At 54.6% G+C, this 21,309-nt stretch overlaps 1 protein-coding gene across 1 annotated transcript in view; it reads right to left on the bottom strand.

Annotated features, from left to right (window-relative positions):
- Positions 1 to 1,035: 1,035 nt before the first annotated feature.
- LOC133080451 (myosin-13-like) overlaps positions 1,036 to 21,309 on the bottom strand; it is a 107,953-nt gene continuing 87,679 nt past the window's right edge. The window contains 10 exon segments of the mRNA XM_061176352.1: positions 1,036 to 1,299; positions 2,763 to 2,833; positions 2,836 to 2,854; positions 2,949 to 3,053; positions 5,158 to 5,328; positions 5,630 to 5,755; positions 7,365 to 7,568; positions 7,649 to 7,957; positions 8,736 to 8,772; positions 8,774 to 8,858. Of these exon segments, the coding sequence (XP_061032335.1) occupies positions 1,036 to 1,299; positions 2,763 to 2,833; positions 2,836 to 2,854; positions 2,949 to 3,053; positions 5,158 to 5,328; positions 5,630 to 5,755; positions 7,365 to 7,568; positions 7,649 to 7,957; positions 8,736 to 8,772; positions 8,774 to 8,858 (1,391 nt within the window).

Here is a 21,309-nt window from a genome sequence, read left to right as displayed (position 1 = left end):
AGACTAGCTGCGCCCCTCACCTTTGGCTCAAGCACCGGGGGAAGGATCCATGTGCGTGGAGAGGAGGAGCAGGGCTTGCAGGATAGGCCAGCCCCTAGGCAGTCCTCCCCGAAGCATCTGTCCTCCCAGGAATGAATCCCAGGTTCAGGAGCGCCTACTACCTCCAAAGATGTTCTGGGAGCTGTGGGTGGTCTGAGAGGAGTGGAGACACGGCCGCTGGGGGGGATGGGATGGAAAAGCAGAGCTGCTTGGTGGAAAGAGCCCTGCTTGGGGTGCCTGGGATCTTGGGGTCTAGTCTCCCACCACCCTAGACAACTACAGTCAGAGTGCTTAGTCTAGCTGGGTCCAGTTTTCCTGTCTGTAAATTTAGGGGAACTGAATTGGAAAGAATTATGAGTTCCTAGGCAGAAAAAGGGGTATGACTGTCTGAAAGGGTTTTTATTTTTAACTGCTGGGGAGCTGGTGATCTATCTCACGATGGGTTGGATTTCCACCTTTCCTTCTCGGGGCCAGGAGGGTCTGCTTTCACATCCCTTACTTTCTTTATAGTTTATTAATAAGCCTGGCAAGAATCTGAAAACCACCCCACGGAGGAGGTACGGACGGTGACGATAAACACAGCAGAGCCAGGGATCCGAGTAGCCAGGAGAATTTATTCCTCACGACACCTCCTCTCCGTTTTCCCGAGGTGTCCCATGGCAACGGGCATTGGGAAGGGCTCATTCTTCCATCTTCCGGGGGAGAAAAAGAATCCTACGCAGGAAATGAGTTAAACCAAAGGTGAGGCTGGGCACTGTCTTCAAGTGGGGGCAGCTGGAGATGCTGGAGCCTCAGAAAAATATTCAGGCGTGGCTTTATCTCCCTTCGCGCGTTGTAAAAACAAACCAGTCGGGCTCCCAGAGTTGGGGTGAATCCCCGCAAAAGCAGGGGCTTCTTGGGCAGCGCCTCTTGCAACAGGGAGGGGCGGGGATGATAGGGTGGTCTGGCCCCTGGTCCCGCACTGCTCCCGTGAGCCTGGAACCACGGGGGTCCAGGCTAAAGCAGTGACATTCGTGGATGCACGACCAGCAGCGGGGAAGATGCGCTGACAGGCACCCTCCAAACTCTGCTGGGTGCTGCCTGGTCCTGGGTCCTAGGACGTCTGGGGAGGAAGTCTGCTCTCACCTGGGCCCCCATGTCTCGGCTCTTGGCCCTCAGCTTGCTGACCCGGGACTCGGCGATGTCCGCCCGTTCCTTGGCCTCCTCCAGCTCGTGCTGGACCCTCCGGCACCTGGACGGCTGCGTGCTGGCCTCCTCCTCCTGAACGGAAGGGGGAGGGGGCAGGAGGCTGAGGGAGTCCCTCACTCTGGCGCTGAGGCCCCCGGTCCCTGATGGCCTCTGGGGAACTGGGGAACCAGGAGAGCTTGGGCCCCCAGTTCCCTGAGGACAGAGGAGGGAAAGCTGAGCTCTGCAGCGGTGAAGACGGTGCCCCTGGCTCCTGACTGTGTGCACTGCCTCGTTACCTTGCGGGTCTGCTGCCCCCCAGGATGCCTGCATGTCCCCCTGCACCCCGCCTCTCTGCCATCCCCCCAACCCCGGAGCTCTTTGGAGGAAATCCAAGTGTCCCAAGGCATGTGGAGCTGTCAGAGACCAAAGGTGCAGCCGCACCCCCCCCCCCGCCCCACCCCCGCCCTGGGCCTGCTCCCAGTACTGTCTGCCTGCAGCCAGGGCATTGTATGAGTCTGAGGGCCATCCAGGGGTTTCTGATGAAGGCGGCCTCCCGGGGCCCCTCCAGCCTGGCCAGTGCTGCTGCAACTGTACTGATCCTCCCCCAACTTAACCAGTTCAGATCTGCTTCCCAGAGGTCAGGACAGAAGCACCAGGCTCTTGGGCGGGGAGTAAAGAGGACGGGGGGGAAGCCACATCCTCAGTCCTTTATCTAGGCCAGCCTCCCCCAGGTTCTGTTCCTCAGGACGCTAGGCCTGTGGGAGGCTCTGCCTCCGGTACAGAGATGCCAAGGTCCATTAAAGGGTGGGAAATGCTACAATCTAGAGCGCCTTTTCCACTATGGGGTCCATCCCGTATCACCTGCAAAATCTGAGAAATCCTTGAAGTAAAGCCACCCATCCAACTCTGTGTAACCCAGAGTTTCCCAAACGATTTCTTTTCTGTAAAATACCTCCCCCTCCCCCCCACCTGCTGCCCCAACTTCCTGCTATTAACATCCTCCAGACCTAGTGTCCCCAGAAGATATTTGGGAAATGTTGGTTTCAGCCCAAACTATTTCCTCACTGTTGGTTTCACCTGTTTGCTCAAGGGCAGATAAAGAAGGATGACCTGGAGGGTGGGAGCTAGGGAGGTCAGGGAAGGATGGAGGTGGGAGAAGCCAGGGCCAGGGCTGAGATGGGATGATGTGAATTAGGGTCAGGTGTTCAAGGTTAGCTCACAGGGCAGGGAATTCTGAGTAAGTTGGGGGTGGGTGGAGTCAGCCAGTGTGGGTGGGATTAAAGCCAGGTGGGCTGAGGCAGAGGGAAGGGATGGAGGGGCGGGGCCAGGACTGATGAGGCAGGAGGCCCAGGGGAGGGGGAGGGGGAGGGGGAGGGGGAGGGGGAGGTGGAGGTGGGGCAGGTTTGCATCATGCAGACGGGGAGGGAAAGGGCAGGCGTCCTGAGCTTGTGCTTATGGCCTGCAAATGAAAACTCAGGCCTCAGCTGCCGTGGGTGCTGTGAAACGCGGACGGGCTCCTGCTGGGGGCCAGGGCGCCCCCGGGACCCCCTACTCACGGCCTCCTCCGCCTGCTTCCTGGAAGCCTTCACTTTGGCCTGCAGCTTGCCCACCAGGTCCTGGAGTCTATGTTCCTGCGGTCCTCCTCGGCCTGCCAACACAGCGTCGGTGCCAGGGCCCTGGGCCCCCTCCCCCGCCGCTTCTGCCCGGTCTGATCCGGGGCATGCAGGAGAGCCGCTGCCTACCTGGTAAGTCATTTCCTCCACCTTCCGTTCGTATCTGTGCGCGCCCTTCAGGGCCTCGGCTCCCCCCTGCTGCTCAGCCTCTAGCCCGCTGTCTAACTCCTGCACCTGCACCCAGAAGAGAACGCAGAGGTCAGGTCACGCCTCCCAGGCTTTTTCGCCCACTCATGTGCCGGTTGTTTTAGGGTAAACTCAAGATGCTCTAATTATATTTTGCGCAGATGTCTCCTCTTAGGGCTCAGGAACATATGTGGTTCCCAAGGCCTCCACGAGTCCGTGCCGTGGCTTTGTGCAAGTGACAACGAGACGCCGTCTTTGGGCAGGAGCGTCCCCAGGTGCACGCGCCTTGCCTAGCGGACCAGGCTTTGCAAAAAAAGTGACGCCTCCTCTGGGGCCGTGCAGCTCGGTGAGGGCTTCCTGATCAAGGAAGGTGGCAGGGGTCATGGAGAGAACCTGGGCCAGGTAGAGTCAAAGGTGTGTTTCAGCCCCCAGTCCAGCTGATCGATCCAAAGTCAGTCAGTTGTCATCACTGAGTATGAGTTTCTGTGTATTTAGAATGGTGATGATAATTCCTGCCCAAACTGCCTTGAATGTGGGGATCAAATGAGACAAAGTCTGTGAAAGTATTTTTTGATGATAAAGCACTACACAGGTATTGTTGATTTCATAGCTGTGTCTGCCTTTCCTGAAGTCGTGAGGGGGCAGGGCAGCCACTGAGAGTGCAGGTCACCACCTGGGGCCCGATTCCTCAATCCAGAGAGAGCCCAGTGGTGGAGGTGGCAGCCAGTCACTGGGCATCCCAGTAGCCACAGAGAGGGCGGCTCTGGGCCTGCAGACTCACTGGATCAACCTTGCAATCTACCAGTGGAACAGGCAGCTCTGGGCACTGTTCCAGAAAAGGCCCCGCCCACTGGCTCTGGGAAGCTGTCTTCCATCAGCTTCCCTGGGAATTCTCTCTAGGCCCCTGTAAGGTTCATGGAACTAAGGTAACTGGGCAGCTGGGGATTGGAGGACAGTCAAGGTGCCTCACTACGCCAGAGGGGAGGTTGGCGGAGGGTTCCCTGCCAACCCAGGAATCAAAGTATCAAAGAGGGTGGCATGGGATCTAGTTCCTCCGTCCAGGGAGGGGTCCATGTGAAGGACAAGCCCAAGTTTGTTTTAATAGAAGAGGACTGGGAATAATTAAAAATAAGCATTTAAAGAATTTTGGGGGGAGCTCTGACTTCCCTGGTGTTTACTTTTGTTACTCATGTGTCTACAGCCTTGTAGTTTTTAGCCAAAAAATTGTTTCACATATAAAATGTACAGGTGCTGGTGACCACATCCTTGGGAGGCTGGCATGAAGAATGTGTTTGGGTCTTTCCTGCTGGGAGAAGGTGTTTCCTTCTCTTCTCCTCCCCTTCCTCCTCTTTCCCTCTTTCCTGCCCCTTCTCTGGGGGACAACAGTTCAACATCCTCCCCCTCCGAGCCCTTCTCCAAACTGCACATGGGTAATGCAGCCTGTTTAAGAAAACAAATAAAACAAACCATCCAGGGTCCAGCGGGAAAAGCAAGGGGTATAGGAAACAAAGGGCACCACCAGCAAAGAAACTAAAAACTACAAAATACGCTCCCAGGTAAAGAAAAATCAGGACGGTCCTGTGTGTGGATCTCACTTTGCTGGCGAGTTAGCCTGGGGGAAGCGCCAATCACCCTGCATTTAGGGTGGAGTGAGAAAGGCAGCAGAATTGCAAGTTGTGTTTCGAAATTAGGAAATCTGGGAAGGGTATGAGATCCCGGAGTGGGAGGGGAAGGGAGACTGCATATCTTATGTAGGATGGGCCATTGTTTATCAAAGTGGAGCTTGGTCCAAAATGTAAATTACACCAAAATGTGTAATCTTATGATTGTAAAGTATGTTTGCTCCTCCATTTATGTAGATCTGAATCTGTATAAAAACAGAATGTGAACATTTGACATGTCATTACATGGTAGGCATCGAGGGATGCGCATTCGAAAGTGGGTTTGTGTGTGTCTTGGGGCGTAGGGACCGGAGAGGGAGAAGTAGGGGGGACGTTTGGCTCACAGGGAGTTTCACAAGTGGTGCTCAGACTGAACCTACAGTCGACTCAGTGCCCAATTCCCCGCCACCTAAGTTTCTGGGCTGTGGTTCTGCCGGAGGCGGCTGAACTGGTGTCACTTTGGGAGTGAGGGCCCTCTCCCGCCGCCCTACCCGGTTCTCCCGCTTCTGGATGTGCTTCTTGCCGCCCTTCAGGGCCAGCTGCTCAGCCTCGTCCAGGCGGCGCTGCAGGTCCTTCACCGTCGGCTGCAGGTTCTTCTTCATCCGCTCCAGGTGGGCGCTGGTGTCCTGCCCCTTCTTCAGCTCCTCGGCCATCATGGCCGCCTGGTTAAGTTCACAGGAGGCATCAGTGGGCCACCCACCCCTCCTATGCGGGCACACGGAGGGTGCTGTGAGGCTGGTACTAGGCACGCTGATGCTTTCCTCCTTCCCGCAGCCACCGCTGATGCTGCATGGCTCCCCTCCCACTTTGCCTCTGCTGAGGCTCCGTCTCCTTCCGTCTCTCCAGGAAGCCACCACTGATTGAATGCAGGGGTGAGGAGAGGAAACCTACTTGCAGGTCCCGGCGTAGAAGCCCCTTTCTTAGCTCCAGACAGCATCTCTGATAAGAAAGAATGGAGCTCACATCCGTGATGGCCTTCTTGGCCTTCTCCTCTGCATTTTTGGACTCCTGGATAGAGTTCTCCACCTCTGCCTGGCATTGGGCTATGTCAGCTCCCAGTTTTTTCTTGGTATTTATCAGGCACGTGTTCTACAAGAAAAATTACATAAGAGGTTCGGGCTACATTTGGACACTTGCAACGATTGGAAGGGGGAGGGTTGGGTGGGGAAAGAAGTCAAGCTCGAGAACGTTCCATTTCTTATTTTTCACACAGGTGAAAAAAATTAAAAAGACTTTCATTTTTGATAGGACAGATATCCCAAAACAAGCCCGAGAATTGTACATAAAAGAATTGAGTAAATGATAAATGTGGACATTCAAATATTTGAGGAAGGATAAATTATTTAGTTAAAGGTGCTGGAACAAGGAAATGGTTGACATAACTATGTGAAATGAAAAATAATTCTCATGATCAAAACATTGTACAGAGTTGTTAGGATGATGACAAACGAGAAAACATTTGCAATGTGCATTACTGAAAAAATATTTCCTTCCTTAATATGTAAAAAAGACAAATCATTAAGAAAAAAGGGCAAAAGTACAAATAGCTAAGACACACCAGAAGAAATACAAATAGCCAACAAATACGACAAAATGTTCCACCTCATTAGTAATCAAAGAAATAAGAATTTTTAAAATGAGGCATTTTCAACCATAAAATCGGTGAAGATTTAAAAAAATAATAGCTAAGCACTCTCACTTATTTTCCCCATGGGAGTAAAAATTGGGACAACTTTGTTAAAGACCAATTTACAACATATCATAAATGTCTTTGCTGTTTTGACCATGAATATATACTTCCAGGAATTTACTTACTTTTAGGAATATTAAGGAAATAGTAATCATGGATATATGTGAAAATTTAGTTATGAAGAAGTTAGTCATACAATCTTCTAATCATAAAAATTTTTATTGGGAACAGTCTAAAAATTTCCAACCGTAGAAGACTGATTAAATAAATGTGCCATAATACACAACTAAAATGGACTGCTTTTCTGCCATTAAAAAACTGTATCATAGAAAACTATTTTAAAATATAGAAATATGTTCACAACACGTTGTTAAATGAAAAAAAGTTGCAAAAGGATTGATCACGTTTACAAAAAATATCATATTTATGTATAGAAACAAGAGCCTAGAATAGGAGATCCCAAAATGCTAACAATATGGTTGGTATTTTTCTATTTTTTTGGCTAATTCAAAAAATAGTTTTTAAAGCAAGGAATTTTGGGGGAATTCCCTGGCGGTCCAGTGATTAGGGCTTTGTGTTTCGACCGCACAGGGCGCGGGTTCGATCCCTGGTTGGGGAACTAAGATCCCGTATGCCATGTGGTGTGGTCCAAAAAAATAAAAAATGAAACAAGGAATTCTTTAACTTTCCTAAAAGTAATTATTTCAAAAGACAATCCTAATTTTCTAAGCTTGCAGCTTAAATGTTACTGCCTCTGTGAAGCCTTTTCCAGCCCTTTTATGCAATAATTCGTCATGCCTTGCTCTGATTTCCCCATGATCTTTTATCTTCAGATAAAAGAAAGCTCAGCAATCTGTCCATCTAGAGACAAAGTTATTCCAAGAACTAGGCCTAATGAAAGTTTGTCTTGACCACTAGCCTGGAAGGAGCGGTGGGAACTCCTCTCCATCAAGCCTGGGTCCTGCCTGCCTCCAGGGTGGACCCAGCGTGGAGTGAGGACGGACGCACCTGGGAGCGAAGGAGCTGCACGCGGTCGCGGGCCTCCAGCAGCTCGGGCTCCGACAGCTTACGGGTCCGCTCCGCCCGCTCCAGGGCCACCTTCCTCTCCTCCAGCTCCTCCAGCAAGAGGCCATTCCTGCGCTCCACGATGGCCAGCTGCTCCTTGAGGTCCTCATTGCTCCTCAGGGCATCACACAGATGCAGCTGGGAGTCCTTCACGAGAAACCAGGGGTGAGACCGGAGCCCAGGGCAGGCTGAGGTCCTGCCAGGTCCTCCAGGGGCCGTGCACTCACCTTGAGCTGGCTCTGGACTGAGCACAGGTGTTTCTGGGTCTCTGCCACCTGGCAGTTGGAGTGGCCCAGCTGAATCTCCATCTCACTGAGGTCTCTCTCCATCTTCTTCTTCAGCCTCAGAGCAACATTCCGGCTCCGGATCTCAGCATCCAGCACGCTCTGCATGGCCTTTGCTGCCCGCTGGCTGTTTCTTTTCAGCTGCTCGATTTCTTCTTCCTTCTCAGTGATCTTGCGGTCAAGCTCAGATTTCACCTGGTTCAACTCTAGCTGGACATGCAAAATCTTGCCCTCTTCATGCTTCAAGGAACCCTGATAAAAGTAAAGGAGTGATTGGGATTGCCGGGGGCAGCCACCTTCTTGAATGAGGTTTTTCATCCCCATTATGATAAAAAGGGTATAATTAGGCTCATTTTACAAATAAATAGAACAGTACTCAAAAAGGTCAAACAGTTTGCTCCCAAATTGTTACTAGTAATGAAACTAGAACTGAAGCTTTGTTGTTAACAATCTTATGTCTTGAGGAGGACAGAGCATCGTTTTCAATTAGTAAAAATTTTGATTACTGTGTCTTTTTAAATAGTGACCATAAGTCAGGAGCCAACCTCTTCTCAAAAAAGACAGAGAAAGACAGAGGAACTGCTCTCCTGTCATCCTGCATAGTGCAAATTTCCCTAGACCCTCTTAAGCATTTGCCCCTCACTGGCCACAGCTGGTGATTACATCAGGATACTGCACTCTTTGGACCACACAGAATTCCCAACAGCCAAAGATGACTGTGTATAACTCTCTGTTAAAACTAAGGGATTCTGAGCTGGCTCTCAGGATGTTTGGTGATTGAGTTCTTGCTTTCTGAGAGGAAGACGTTGAGGACATAATGAACAAGTTTATTTATTCAATAGGAGAAATACGATGGACTAGAGAACACCCAGGAGACAAGGCAGCAGAGAGCAGCTGGTCCCCCCCCAGGGCGGGGGTGGGGCTGGATTCTTCCCATTGGAGCCCCAGTGCCTCCTGCAGGAAGGGCCCCTGGGGGTGGTCCAGTCCCCTTCCTCAGCGCCCCGCCCTCCTTCACATCCCAGACACGTGCCTCCACCTCTTCCAGGGCAGCCTGGAGGTCTGGCTTCTTGCTGCACCTGCTTCTTGGTCTTCTCCACTTCCTGAAGATTCTTGCTCATTTCCGTAATCTGCATGGTTAAGTCGGAAATCTCTTCTGCAAAGGACAGGCTTGATTTAGGCTGTTTTCACAGGCTCTGTCTGATAGCACAGGCATTTGCCAGGGAATCTGGGGATTGGTGATTCATTCATGACCTTCAGATAGGAGAGGACAAATACAGTGAAACCTTTCGGGGGAGATGTCGACAAGACACAGGTGTGTGGCCTCACCTGAAGATGCATAGGGAGGAGCAACAGAACACCTGTATGACCCTGAACCTTCACACGGTACACAAACGGGTCACACAGCGGACGGGGGAGACTACTGTGGAGAAAACACATAGAATCATGGTCTCGGAAATAGAAGGGGCTTTCGAGGGCATTGGGTCTGGTCTAGTTTTGTAGGTCAGTGGTCTGAGATCCTAAGGGATCTAGTGACAGAATGAAGGACACAAAGCCATGTAGAGACAGAATCCATGGAAGGTATGTTCTGTAGAAGAGCACAGCGCTTAGCAGCCGAGCGAGCCCTCTGTTCTCGAGAACAAGGCTTGGCTGGGACTATGCCTTACATTGCGGAAGTTTGGGTCTCAGGGTAAACTGAGTAGATGTGAGGATTTTGTGGGGCATCGGGAAGGAGGAGGCTGTGGCCAAATGGTGGAGGGGTGGCCAGAAGAGAAGGGGGGCTGTCACACACCTGTTGGGGGAGAGAGCTGGGAGCTGTCACACCCCTGTGATGGGAGAGAGCTAGAGGCTGTCACATACCTGTGATGGGGAGAGAGCTGGGGGCTGTCACATACCTGTGATGGGGAGAGAGTTCGGGGCTGTCAGGCACATGTGATGCGGAGACAGTTGCGGGCTGTCACATACCTGTGATGGGGAGAGAGTTCGGGGCTGTCAGGCACATGTGATGTGGAGACAGCTGGGGGCTGTCACATACCTGTGATGGGGAGACAACTGTGGGCTGTCAGGCACCTGTGATGCGGAGACAGCTGGGGGCTGTCACATACCTGTGATGGGGAGAGAGCTGAGGGCTGTCACTCACCTGTGATGGGTAGATAGCTGGTGTCTGTCACACACCTGTGATGGGGAGAGAGCTGCGGGCTGTCACTCACCTGTGATGGGGAGAGAGCTGGGGTCTGTCACATACCTGTGATGTGGAGACAGCTGGAGGCTGTCACACACCTGTGATGTGCAGAGAGATGGGGGCTGTCACATATCTGTGATGGGGAGAGAGTTGGGGGCTGTCAGGCAACTGTGATGCGGACACAGCTGGGGGATGTCACTCGCCTGTGTTGGGGAGAGAGTTGGGGGCTGTCAGGCACCTGTGATGGGAAGAGAGCAGGGGCGGTCACATACCTGTGATGGGGAGAGAGCTGGGGGCTGTCACAAACCTGTGATGGGGAGAGAGATGGGGACTCTCACACACCTGTGATGGGGACAGACCTGGGGGCAGTCACATACCTGTGATGCAGAGATAGCTAGTGGCTGTCACATACCTGTGATGGGTAGAGAGATGGGGGCAGTCACTCACCTGTGATGGGGAGAGAGCTGGGGGCTGTCACACACCTGTGATGGGGAGAGAGCTGGAAGCTGTCTCATACCTGTGATGCGGAGAAAACTGGTGGCTGTCACATACCTGTGATGGGGAGAGAAATGGGGACTGTCAAACACCTGTGATGGGGAGAGAGCTACGGGCTGTCACATACCTGTGATGCGGAGAAAACTGGTGGCTGTCACATACCTGTGATGTGGAGAAAGTTGGGGGCTGTCAGGCACCTGTTATGCAGAGACAGCTGGGGGCTGTCACATACCTGTGATGGGGAGAGAGTTAGGGGCTGTCAGGCACCTGTGATGCGGAGAGAGCTGGGGGCTGTCACATACCTGTGATGGGGAGAGAGCTGAGGGCTGTCACTCACCTGTGATGGGGACAGAGCTGGGGGCTGTCACACACCTGTGATGGGGAGAGAGATGGGGACTGTCAAACACCTGTCATGGGGAGAGAGCTGGGGGCTGTCACATACTTGTGATGTGTAGAAAGCTGGTGGCTGTCACATACCTGTGATGGGGAGAGAGTTGGGGGCTGTCAGGCACCTGTGATGCGGAGACAGCTGGGGGCTGTCACATACCTATGACGGGGAGTGATTTGGGGGCTGTCACATACCTGTGATGGGGAGATAGCTGGGGGCTGTCATACACCTGTCCTGGTGAGAGAGTTGGGGTCTGTCAAACACCTGTGATGGGTAGACAGCTGGTGGCTGTCACATACCTGTGATGGGAAGAGAGTTGGGGGCTGTCAGGCACCTGTGATGCGGAGACAGCTGGGCGCTGTATCATACCTGTGATGGGGAGAGAGCTGGGGGCAGTCACTCACCTGTGATGGGGATAGAGCTGGGGGCTGTCACACACCTGTGATGGGGAGAGAGCTGGGGGCTGTCACTCACCTGTGATGGGGAGAGAGATGGGGTCTGTGAAAGAACTGTGATGGGGAGAGAGCTGGGGCCTGTCACATACCTGTGATATGAAGAGAGCTGGTGGCTGACACATACCTGTGATGGGGAGAGAGTTTGGGGCTGTGAGGCACCTGTGATGCGGAGACAGCTGGGAGCTGTCACATACCTGTGATGGGGAGAGAGTTGGGGGCGGTCACTCACCTGTGATGGGGAGAGAGCTGGGGGCTGTCACACACCTGTGATGGGGAGAGAAATGGGGACTGTAAAACACCTGTGATGGGGAGAGAGCTGGGGGCTGTCACATACCTGTGATGTGGAGAAAACTGGTGGCTGTCACATACCTGTGATGGGGAGAGAGCTGGGGGCTGTCACACACCTGTGATGGGGAGAGAGCTGTGGGCTGTCAGTCACCTGTGATGGGGAGAGTGCTGGGGTCTGTCACACACCTGTGAGGGGGAGAGAGATGGGGACTGTCAGACACCTGTGATGGGGAGAGAGCTGGCGGCTGTCACATACTTATGATGTGTAGAAAGCTGGTGGCTGTCACATACCTGTGAAGGGGAGAGAGTTGGGGGCTGTCAGGCACCTGTGATGCGGAGACAGTTGGGGGCTGTCACATAAATGTGATGGGGAGTGATTTGGGGGCTGTCACATACCTGTGATGGGGAGATAGCTAGGGGGCTGTCACACACCTGTCATGGTGAGAGAGATGGGGTCTGTCAAACACCTGTGATGGGGAGACAGCTGTGGGCTGTCACATACCTGTGATGGGAAGAGAGTTGGGGGCTGTCAGGCACCTGTGATGCGGAGACAGCTGGGGGCTGTCACATACCTGTGCTGGGGAGAGAGCTGGGGGCTGTCACACACCTGTGATGGGGAGAGAGATGGGGACTGTGAAACACCTGTGATGGGGAGAGAGCTGGGGGCTGTCACATACCTGTGATGCGGAGAAAACTGGTGGCTGTCCGATACCTGTGATTTGGAGAGAGTTGGGGGCTGTCACTCACCTGTGATGGGGATAGAGCTCGGGGCTGTCACCTACCTTTGATGCGGAGAAAACTCGTGGTTGTCACATACCTGTGATGTGGAGAGAGTTGGGGGCTGTCAGGCACCTGTGATGGGGAGAGAGCTGGGTTTGTCACTCACCTGTGATGGGGAGAGAGCTGGGTGCTGCCACACACCTGTGATGCGGAGAGAGATGGGGGCTGTCACTCACATGTGATGCGGAGAGAGATGGAGGCTGTCACACACCTGTGATGGGGAGAGAGCTGGGAGCTGTCTCATACCTGTGATGCGGAGAAAACTGGTGGCTGTCACATACCTGTGATGGGGAGAGAGATGGGGACTGTCAAACACCTGTGATGGGGAGAGAGCTAGGGGCTGTCACATACCTGTGATGCGGAAAAAACTGGTGGCTGTCCCATACCTGTGATTTGGAGAGAGTTGAGGGCTCTCAGGCACCTGTGATGCAGAGACAGCTGGGGGCTGTCACATACCTGTGATGGGGAGGGAGTTGGGGGCTGTCACTCATCTGTCATGGGGAGAGAGCTGGGGGCTGTCACACACCTGTGATGGGGAGAGAGATGGGGACTGTCAAACACCTGTGATGGGGAGAGAGCTGGGGGCTGTCACATACCTGTGATGGTGAGAGAGCTCTGGGCTGTCACTCACCTGTGATGGGGAGAGAGCTGGGGGCTGCCACACACCTGTGATGGGGAGAGAGCTGTGGGCTGTCAGTCACCTGTGATGGGGAGAGTGCTGGGGTCTCTCACACACCTGTGATGGGGAGAGAGATGGGGACTGTCAGACACCTGTGATGGGGAGAGAGCTGGGGGCTGTCACATACTTGTGATGTGTAGAAAGCTGGTGGCTGTCACATACCTGTGATGGGGAGAGAGCTGGGGGCTGTCACTCACCTGTGATGGGGAGAGAGCTGGGGGCTGTCACACACCTGTGATGGGGAGAAAGATGGGGACTGTGAAACACCTGTGATGGGGAGAGAGCTGGGGGCTGTCACATACCTGTGATGGTGAGAGAGCTCTGGGCGGTCACTCACCTGTGATGGGGAGAGAGATGGGGACTGTCAAACACCTGTGATGGGGAGAGAGATGGGGACTGTCAGACACTTGTGATGGGGAGAGAGCTGGGGGCTGTCACATACTTGTGATGTGTAGAAAGCTGGTGGCTGTCACATACCTGTGATGGGGAGAGAGCTGGGGGCTGTCACACACCTGTGATGGGGAGAAAGATGGGGACTGTGAAACACCTGTGATGGGGAGAGAGCTGGTGGCTGTCCCATACCTGTGATTTGGAGAGAGTTGTGGGCTGTCAGGAACCTGTGATGCAGAGACAGCTGGGGGCTGTCACATACCTGTGATGGGGAGAGAGCTGGGGGCTGTCACTCACCTGTGATGGAGATTGAGCTCGGGGATGTCACCTACCTTTGATGCGGAGAAAACTCGTGGTTGTCACATACCTGTGATGTGGAGAGAGTTGGGGGCTGTCAGGCACCTGTGTTGGAGAGAGAGCTGGGTTTGTCACTCACCTGTAATGGGGAGAGAGCTGGGGGTTGCCACACACCTGGGATGCGGAGAGAGATGGGGGCTGTCACTCACATGTGATGCGGAGAGAGATGGAGGCTGTCACACACCTGTGAAGGGGAGAGAGCTGGGAGCTGTCTCATACCTGTGATGCGGAGAAAACTGGTGGCTGTCACATACCTGTGATGGGGAGAGAGATGGGGACTGTCAAACACCTGTGATGGGGAGAGAGCTAGGGGCTGTCACATACCTGTGATGCGGAGAAAACTGGTGGCTGTCCCATACCTGTGATTTGGAGAAAGTTGGGGCCTGTCAGGCACCTGTGATGCAGAGACAGCTGGGGGCTGTCACATACCTGTGATGGGGAGACAGTTAGGGGCTGTCAGGCACCTGTGATGCGGAGAGAGCTGGGGGCTGTCACATACCTGTGATGGTGAGAGAGCTCTGGGCTGTCACTCACCTGTGATGGGGAGAGAGCTGGGGGCTGTCACACACCTCTGATGGGGAGAGAGCTGGGGGCTGTCAGTCACCTGTGATGGGGAGAGTGCTGGGTCTGTCACACACCTGAGATGGGGAGAGAGATGGGGACTGTGAGACACCTGTGATGGGGAGAGAGCTGGGGGCTGTCACATACTTGTGATGTGTAGAAAGCTGGTGGCTGTCACATACCTGTGATGGGGAGAGAGTTGGGGGCTGTCAGGCACCTGTGATGTGGAGACAGCTGGGGGCTGTCACATACCTGTGATGGGGAGAGAGCTGGGAGCTGTCTCATACCTGTGATGCGGAGAAAACTGGTGGCTGTCACATACCTGTGATGGCGAGAGAGATGGGGACTGTCAAACACCTGTGATGGGGAGAGAGCTAGGGGCTGTCACATACCTGTGATACGGAGAAAACTGGTGGCTGTCATATACCTGTGATCGGGAGAGAGATGGGGACTGTCAAACATCTGTGATGGGGAGAGAGATGGGGACTGTGAAACACCTGTGATGGGGAGAGAGCTGGGGGCTGTCACATACCTGTGATGGGGAGAGAGATGGGGACTGTGAAACACCTGTGATGGGGAGAGAGCTGGGGGCTGTAACACACCTGTGATGGGGAGAAAGATGGGGACTGTGAAACACCTGTGATGGGGAGAGAGCTGGGGGCTGTCACATACCTGTGATGCGGAGAAAACTGGTTGCTGTCCCATACCTGTGATTTGGAGAGAGTTGGGGGCTGTCAGGAACCTGTGATGCGGAGACAGCTGGGGGCTGTCACATACCTGTGATGGGGAGAGAGTTGGGGGCTGTCACTCACCTGTGATGGGGATAGAGCTCGGGGCTGTCACCTACCTTTGATGCGGAGACAAGTCGTGGTTGTCACATACCTGTGATGTGGAGAGAGTTGGGGGCTGTCAGGCACCTGTGTTGGGGTGAGAACTGGGTTTGTCACTCACCTGTGATGGGGAGAGAGCTGGGGGTTGCCACACACCTGGGATGCGGAGAGAGATGGGGGCTGTCACTCACATGTGATGGGGAGAGAGATGGAGGCTGTCTCACACCTGTGAAGGGGAGAGAGCTGGGAGCTGTCTCATACCTGTGATGCGGAGAAAACTGGTGGCTGTCACATACCTGTGATGGGGAGAGAGATGGAGACTGTCAAACACCTGTGCTGGGGAGAGAGCTGGGGGCTGTCACTCACCTGTGATGGGGAGAGAGCTGGGCGATGTCAGGCACCTGTGATGGGTAGACAGATGGGGGTGTCACATACCTGGGATGTGGAGAGAGCTGGGGGCTGTCACATACCTGGGATGGGGAGAGAGCTGGGAGCTGTCACATACCTGGGATGGGGAGAGAGTTGGGAGCTGTCAGGCACCTGTGATGACGAGACATCTGGGGGCTGTCACATACCTGTGGTGGGGAGAGAGCTGGGAGCTCTCACATACCTGTGATACGGAGAAAACTGGTGGCTGTCATATACCTGTGATCGGGAGAGAGATGGGGACTGTCAAACATCTGTGATGGGGAGAGAGATGGGGACTGTGAAACACCTGTGATGGGGAGAGAGCTGGGGGCTGTAACAAACCTGTGATGGTGAGAGAGATGGGGTCTGTCAAACACCTGTGATGGAGAGACAGCTGGGGGCTGTCACATAGCTGTGATGGGAAGAGAGTTGGGGGCTGTCAGGCACCTGTGATGCGCAGACAGCTGGGGGCTATCACATACCTGTGGTGGGGAGAGAGCTGGGAGCTCTCACATACCTGTGATACGGAGAAAACTGGTGGCTGTCATATACCTGTGATCGGGAGAGAGATGGGGACTGTCAAACATCTGTGATGGGGAGAGAGATGGGGACTGTGAAACACCTGTGATGGGGAGAGAGCTGGGGGCTGTCACATACCTGTGATGGGAAGAGAGATGGGGACTGTGAAACACCTGTGATGGGGAGAGAGCTGGGGGCTGTAACACACCTGTGATGGGGAGAGAGATGGGGACTGTGAAACACCTGTGATGGGGAGAGAGCTGGGGGCTGTCACATACCTGTGATGCGGAGAAAACTGGTTGCTGTCCCATACCTGTGATTTGGAGAGAGTTGGGGGCTGTCAGGAACCTGTGATGCGGAGACAGCTGGGGGCTGTCACATACCTGTGATGGGGAGAGAGTTGGGGGCTGTCACTCACCTGTGATGGGGATAGAGCTCGGGGCTGTCACCTACCTTTGATGCGGAGACAAGTCGTGGTTGTCACATACCTGTGACGTGGAGAGAGTTGGGGGCTGTCAGGCACCTGTGTTGGGGTGAGAACTGGGTTTGTCACTCACCTGTGATGGGGAGAGAGCTGGGGGTTGCCACACACCTGGGATGCGGAGAGAGATGGGGGCTGTCACTCACATGTGATGGGGAGAGAGATGGAGGCTGTCTCACACCTGTGAAGGGGAGAGAGCTGGGAGCTGTCTCATACCTGTGATGCGGAGAAAACTGGTGGCTGTCACATACCTGTGATGGGGAGAGAGATGGGGACTGTCAAACACCTGTGCTGGGGAGAGAGCTGGGGGCTGTCACTCACCTGTGATGGGGAGAGAGCTGGGGACTGTGAAAGACCTGTGATAGGGAGAGAGCTGGGGGCTGTCCCATACCTGTGATGCGGAGAAAACTGGTGGCTGCCACATACCGGTGATTTGGAGAGAGTTTGGGGCTGTCAGGAACCTGTGATGCGGAGAGAGCTGGGGGCTGTCACATACCTGTGATGGGGAGAGAGTTGGGGGTTGTTACTCACCTGTGATGGGGATAGAGCTCGGTACTGTCACCTACCTTTGATGCGGAGAAAACTCGTGGTTGTCACATACCTGTGATGTGGAGAGAGTTGCGGGCTGTCAGGCACCTGTGATGGGGAGAGAGCTGGGTTTGTCACTCACCTGTGATGTGGAGAGAGCTGGGGGCTGCCACAAACCTGTGATGCGGAGAGAGATGGGGGCTGTCACTCACATGTGATGCGGAGAGAGATGGAGGCTGTCACACACCTGTGATGGGGAGAGAGCTGGGAGCTGTCTCATACCTGTGATGCGGAGAAAACTGGTGGGTGTCACATACCTGTGATGGGGAGGGATTTGGGGCTGTCACTCATCTGTGATGGGGAGAGAGCTGGGGGCTGTCACACACCTGTGATGGGGAGAGAGATCGGGACTGTCAAACACCTGTGTTGGGGAGAGAGCTGGGGGCTGTCACATACCTGTGATGTGTAGAAAACTGGTGGCTGTCACATACTTGTGATGTGGAGAAACTTGGGGGCTCTTAGGCACCTGTGATGCAGAGACAGCTGGGGGCTGTCACATAACGGTGATGGGGAGAGAGTTAGGGGTTGTCAGGCACCTGTGATGCGGAGAGAGCTGGGGGCTGTCACATACCTGTGATGGGGAGAGAGTTGGGGGCTGTCACTCACCTGTGATGGGGAGAGAGCTGGGGGCTGTCACACACCTGTGATGGGAGAGAGAGATGGGGGCTGTCAGTCACCTGTGATGGGGAGAGTGCTGGGGTCTGTCACACACCTGTGATGGGGAGAGAGATGGGGAATGTCAGACACCTGTGATGGGGAGAGAGCTGGGGGCTGTCACATACCTGTGATATGAAGAGAGCTGGTGGCTGTCACATACCTGTGATGGGGAGAGAGTTGGGGGCTGTGCGGAACCTGTGATGCGGAGACAGCTGTGGGCTGTCACATACCTGCGATGGGGAGAGAGTTGGGGGCTGTCAGGTACCTGTGATGCGGTGACAGCTGGGGGCTGTCACATACAAGTGATTGGGATAGAGCTGAGGTCTGTCACTCACCTGTGATGGGGACAGAGCTGGGGGCTGTCACACACCTAGGATGGGGAGACAGCTGGGGTTTGTCACTCACCTGTGATGGGGAGAGAGCTGGGGGCTGCCATACACCTGTGATGCGGAGAGAGATGCGGGCTGTCACTCACCTGTGATGGGGAGAGAGCTGGGGGCTGTCACTCACCTGTGATGGGGAGAGAGCTGGGGGCTGTCACACACCTGTGATGGGCTGAGAGCCGGGAGCTCTCACATACCTGTGATGCAGAGAAAACTGGTGGCTGTCACACACCTGTGATCGGGAGAGAGATGGGGACTGTCGAACACCTGTGATGGGGAGAGAACTGGGGGCTGTCACATACCTGTGATGTGGCGACAGCTGGTGGCAGTCACATACCTGTGATGTGGAGAGAGCTGGGGGTGTCACACACCTGTGATGGGGAGAGAGATGGGGACTGTCAAACACCTGTGATGGGGAGAGAGCTGGGGTCTATGACACACCGGTGATGGGGAGAGAGCTGGGGGCTGTCACTCCCCTGTGATGGGGAGAAAGCTGAGGGCTGTCACAAACCTGTGATGGGGAGAGAGATGGGGACTGTCAAACACCTGTGATGTGGAGACAGATGGGGGCTGTCACATACCTGTGATGGGGAGAGAGTTGGGGGATGTCAGGCACCTGTGATGCGGAGACAGATGGGGGTGTCACATACTTGTGATGGAGAGTGAGTTGGGGGCTGTCACTCACCTGTGATGGGGAGATAGTTGGGGGCTGTCACACACCTGTGATGCTGAGAGAGATGGGGTCTGTCAAACACCTGTGATGAGGAGACAGATGGGGGCTGTCACATACCTGTGATGGGGAGAGAGTTGGGGGCTGGCAGGCACCTGTGATGCGGAGACAGCTGGGAGTTGTCACATACCTGTGATGGGGAGAGAGCTGGGGGCTGTCACTCACCTGTGATGGGGAGAGAGCTGGGGGCTGTCACACACCTGTGATGGCGAGAGAGCTGGGGGCTGTCACTCACCTGTGATGGGGAGAGAGCTGGGGTCTGCCACATACCTGTGATGGGGAGAGAGATGGGGACTGTGAAACATCTGTGATGGGGAGAGAGCTGGGCGATGTTAGGCACCTGTGATGGGGAGACAGATGGGGGTGTCACATACCTGTGATGCAGAGAAAACTGGTGGCTGTCACATACCTGTGATGGGGAGAGAGATGGGGACTGTCAAACACCTGTGATGGGGAGAGAGCTAGGGGCTGTCACATATCTGTGATGTGGAGAAAACTGGTGGCTGTCCCATACCTGTGATTTGGAGAGAGTTGGGGGCTGTCAGGAACCTGTGATGCGGAGACAGCTGGGGGCTGTGACATACCTGTGATGGGGAGAGAGTTGGGGGCTGTCACTCACCTGTGATGGGGATAGAGCTCGGGGCTGTCACCTACCTTTGATGCGGAGAAAACTCGTGGTTGTCACATATCTGTGATGTGGAGAGAGTTGGCGGCTGTCAGGCACCTGTGTTGGGGAGAGAGCTGAGTTTGTCACTCACCTGTGATAGGGAGAGAGCTGGGTGCTGCCACACACCTGTGATGCGTAGAGAGATGGGGGCTGTCACACATGTGATGCGGAGAGAGATGGAGGCTGTCACACACCTGTGATGGGGAGAGAGCTGGGAGCTGTCTCATACCTGTGATGCGGAGAAAACTGGTGGCTGTCACATACCTGTGATGGGGAGAGAGATGGGGACTGTCAAACACCTGTGATGGGGAGAGAGCTAGGGGCTGTCACATATCTGTGATGCGGAGAAAACTGGAGGCTGTCCCATACCTGTGATTTGGAGAGAGTTGGGGGCTGTCAGTCACCTGTGATGCAGAGGGAGCTGGGGGCTGTCACATACCTGTGATGGGGAGGGAGTTGGGCGCTGTCACTCATCTGTGATGCGGAGAGAGCTGGGGGCTGTCACACACCTGTGATGGGGAGAGAGATGGGGACTGTCATACACCTGTGTTGGGGAGAGAGTTGGGGGCTGTCACACACCTGTCATGGTGAGAGAGATGGGGTCTGTCAAACACCTGTGATGGGGAGACAGCTGGGGGCTGTCACATACCTGTGATGGGAAGAGAGTTGGGGCTGTCAGGCACCTGTGACGTGGAGACAGTTGGGGGCTGTCTCATACCTGTGATGGGGAGAGAGATGGGGGCTGTCACTCACCTGTGATGGGGAGAGAGCTGTGGGCTCTCACACACCTGTGATGGGGAGAGAGCTGGGGGCTGTTACTCACCTGGGATGGGGAGAGCGATGGGGGTCTGTCACACACCTGTGATAGGGAGATGGGTTCTGTGAAACACCTGTGATGGGGAGAGAGCTGGGGGATGTCAGGCACCTGTGATGGGTAGACATATGGGGGTGTCACATACCTGTGATGGGGAGTGAATTGGGGGCAGTCACTCACCTGTGATGGGGAGATAGCTGGGGGCTGTAACAAACCTGTGATGGTGAGAGAGATGGGGTCTGTCAAACACCTGTGATGGAGTGACAGCTGGGGGCTGTCACATAGCTGTGATGGGAAGAGAGCTGGGGGCTGCCAGGCACCTGTGATGCGGAGACAGCTGGGGGCTATCATATACCTGTGGTGGGGAGAGAGCTGGGAGCTCTCACATACCTGTGATGCGGAGAAAACTGGTGGCTGTCACACACCTGTGATCGGGAGAGAGATGGGGACTGTCAAACATCTGTGATGGGGAGAGAGGTGGGGGATGGCACATACCTGTGATGTGGAGACAGCTGGTGGCAGTCACATACCTGTGATGGGGAGAGAGCTGTGGGCTGTCACACACCTAGGATGGGGTGACAGCTGGGGACTGTGAAAGACCTGTGATGGGGAGAGAGCTGGGGGCTGTCACATACCTGTGATGTGGAGAAACTTGGGGGCTCTTAGGCACCTGTGATGCAGAGACAGCTGGGGGCTGTCACATAACGGTGATGGGGAGAGAGTTCGGGGCTGTCACTCACCTGTGATGGGGAGAGAGCTGGGGGCTGTCACACACCTGTGATGGGGAGAGAGATCGGGACTGTCAAACACCTGTGTTGGGGAGAGAGCTGGGGGCTGTCACATACCTGTGATGTGTAGAAAACTGGTGGCTGTCACATACCTGTGATGTGGAGAAACTTGGGGGCTCTTAGGCACCTGTGATGCAGAGACAGCTGGGGGCTGTCACATAACGGTG

The sequence above is a fragment of the Eubalaena glacialis genome, chromosome 19, assembly GCF_028564815.1.
Source record: "Eubalaena glacialis isolate mEubGla1 chromosome 19, mEubGla1.1.hap2.+ XY, whole genome shotgun sequence".
Lineage (NCBI taxonomy): Eukaryota > Metazoa > Chordata > Mammalia > Artiodactyla > Balaenidae > Eubalaena > Eubalaena glacialis.
Note: the sequence above shows the minus strand (reverse complement) of the source record. Positions and strands in the feature narration are given on the sequence as shown.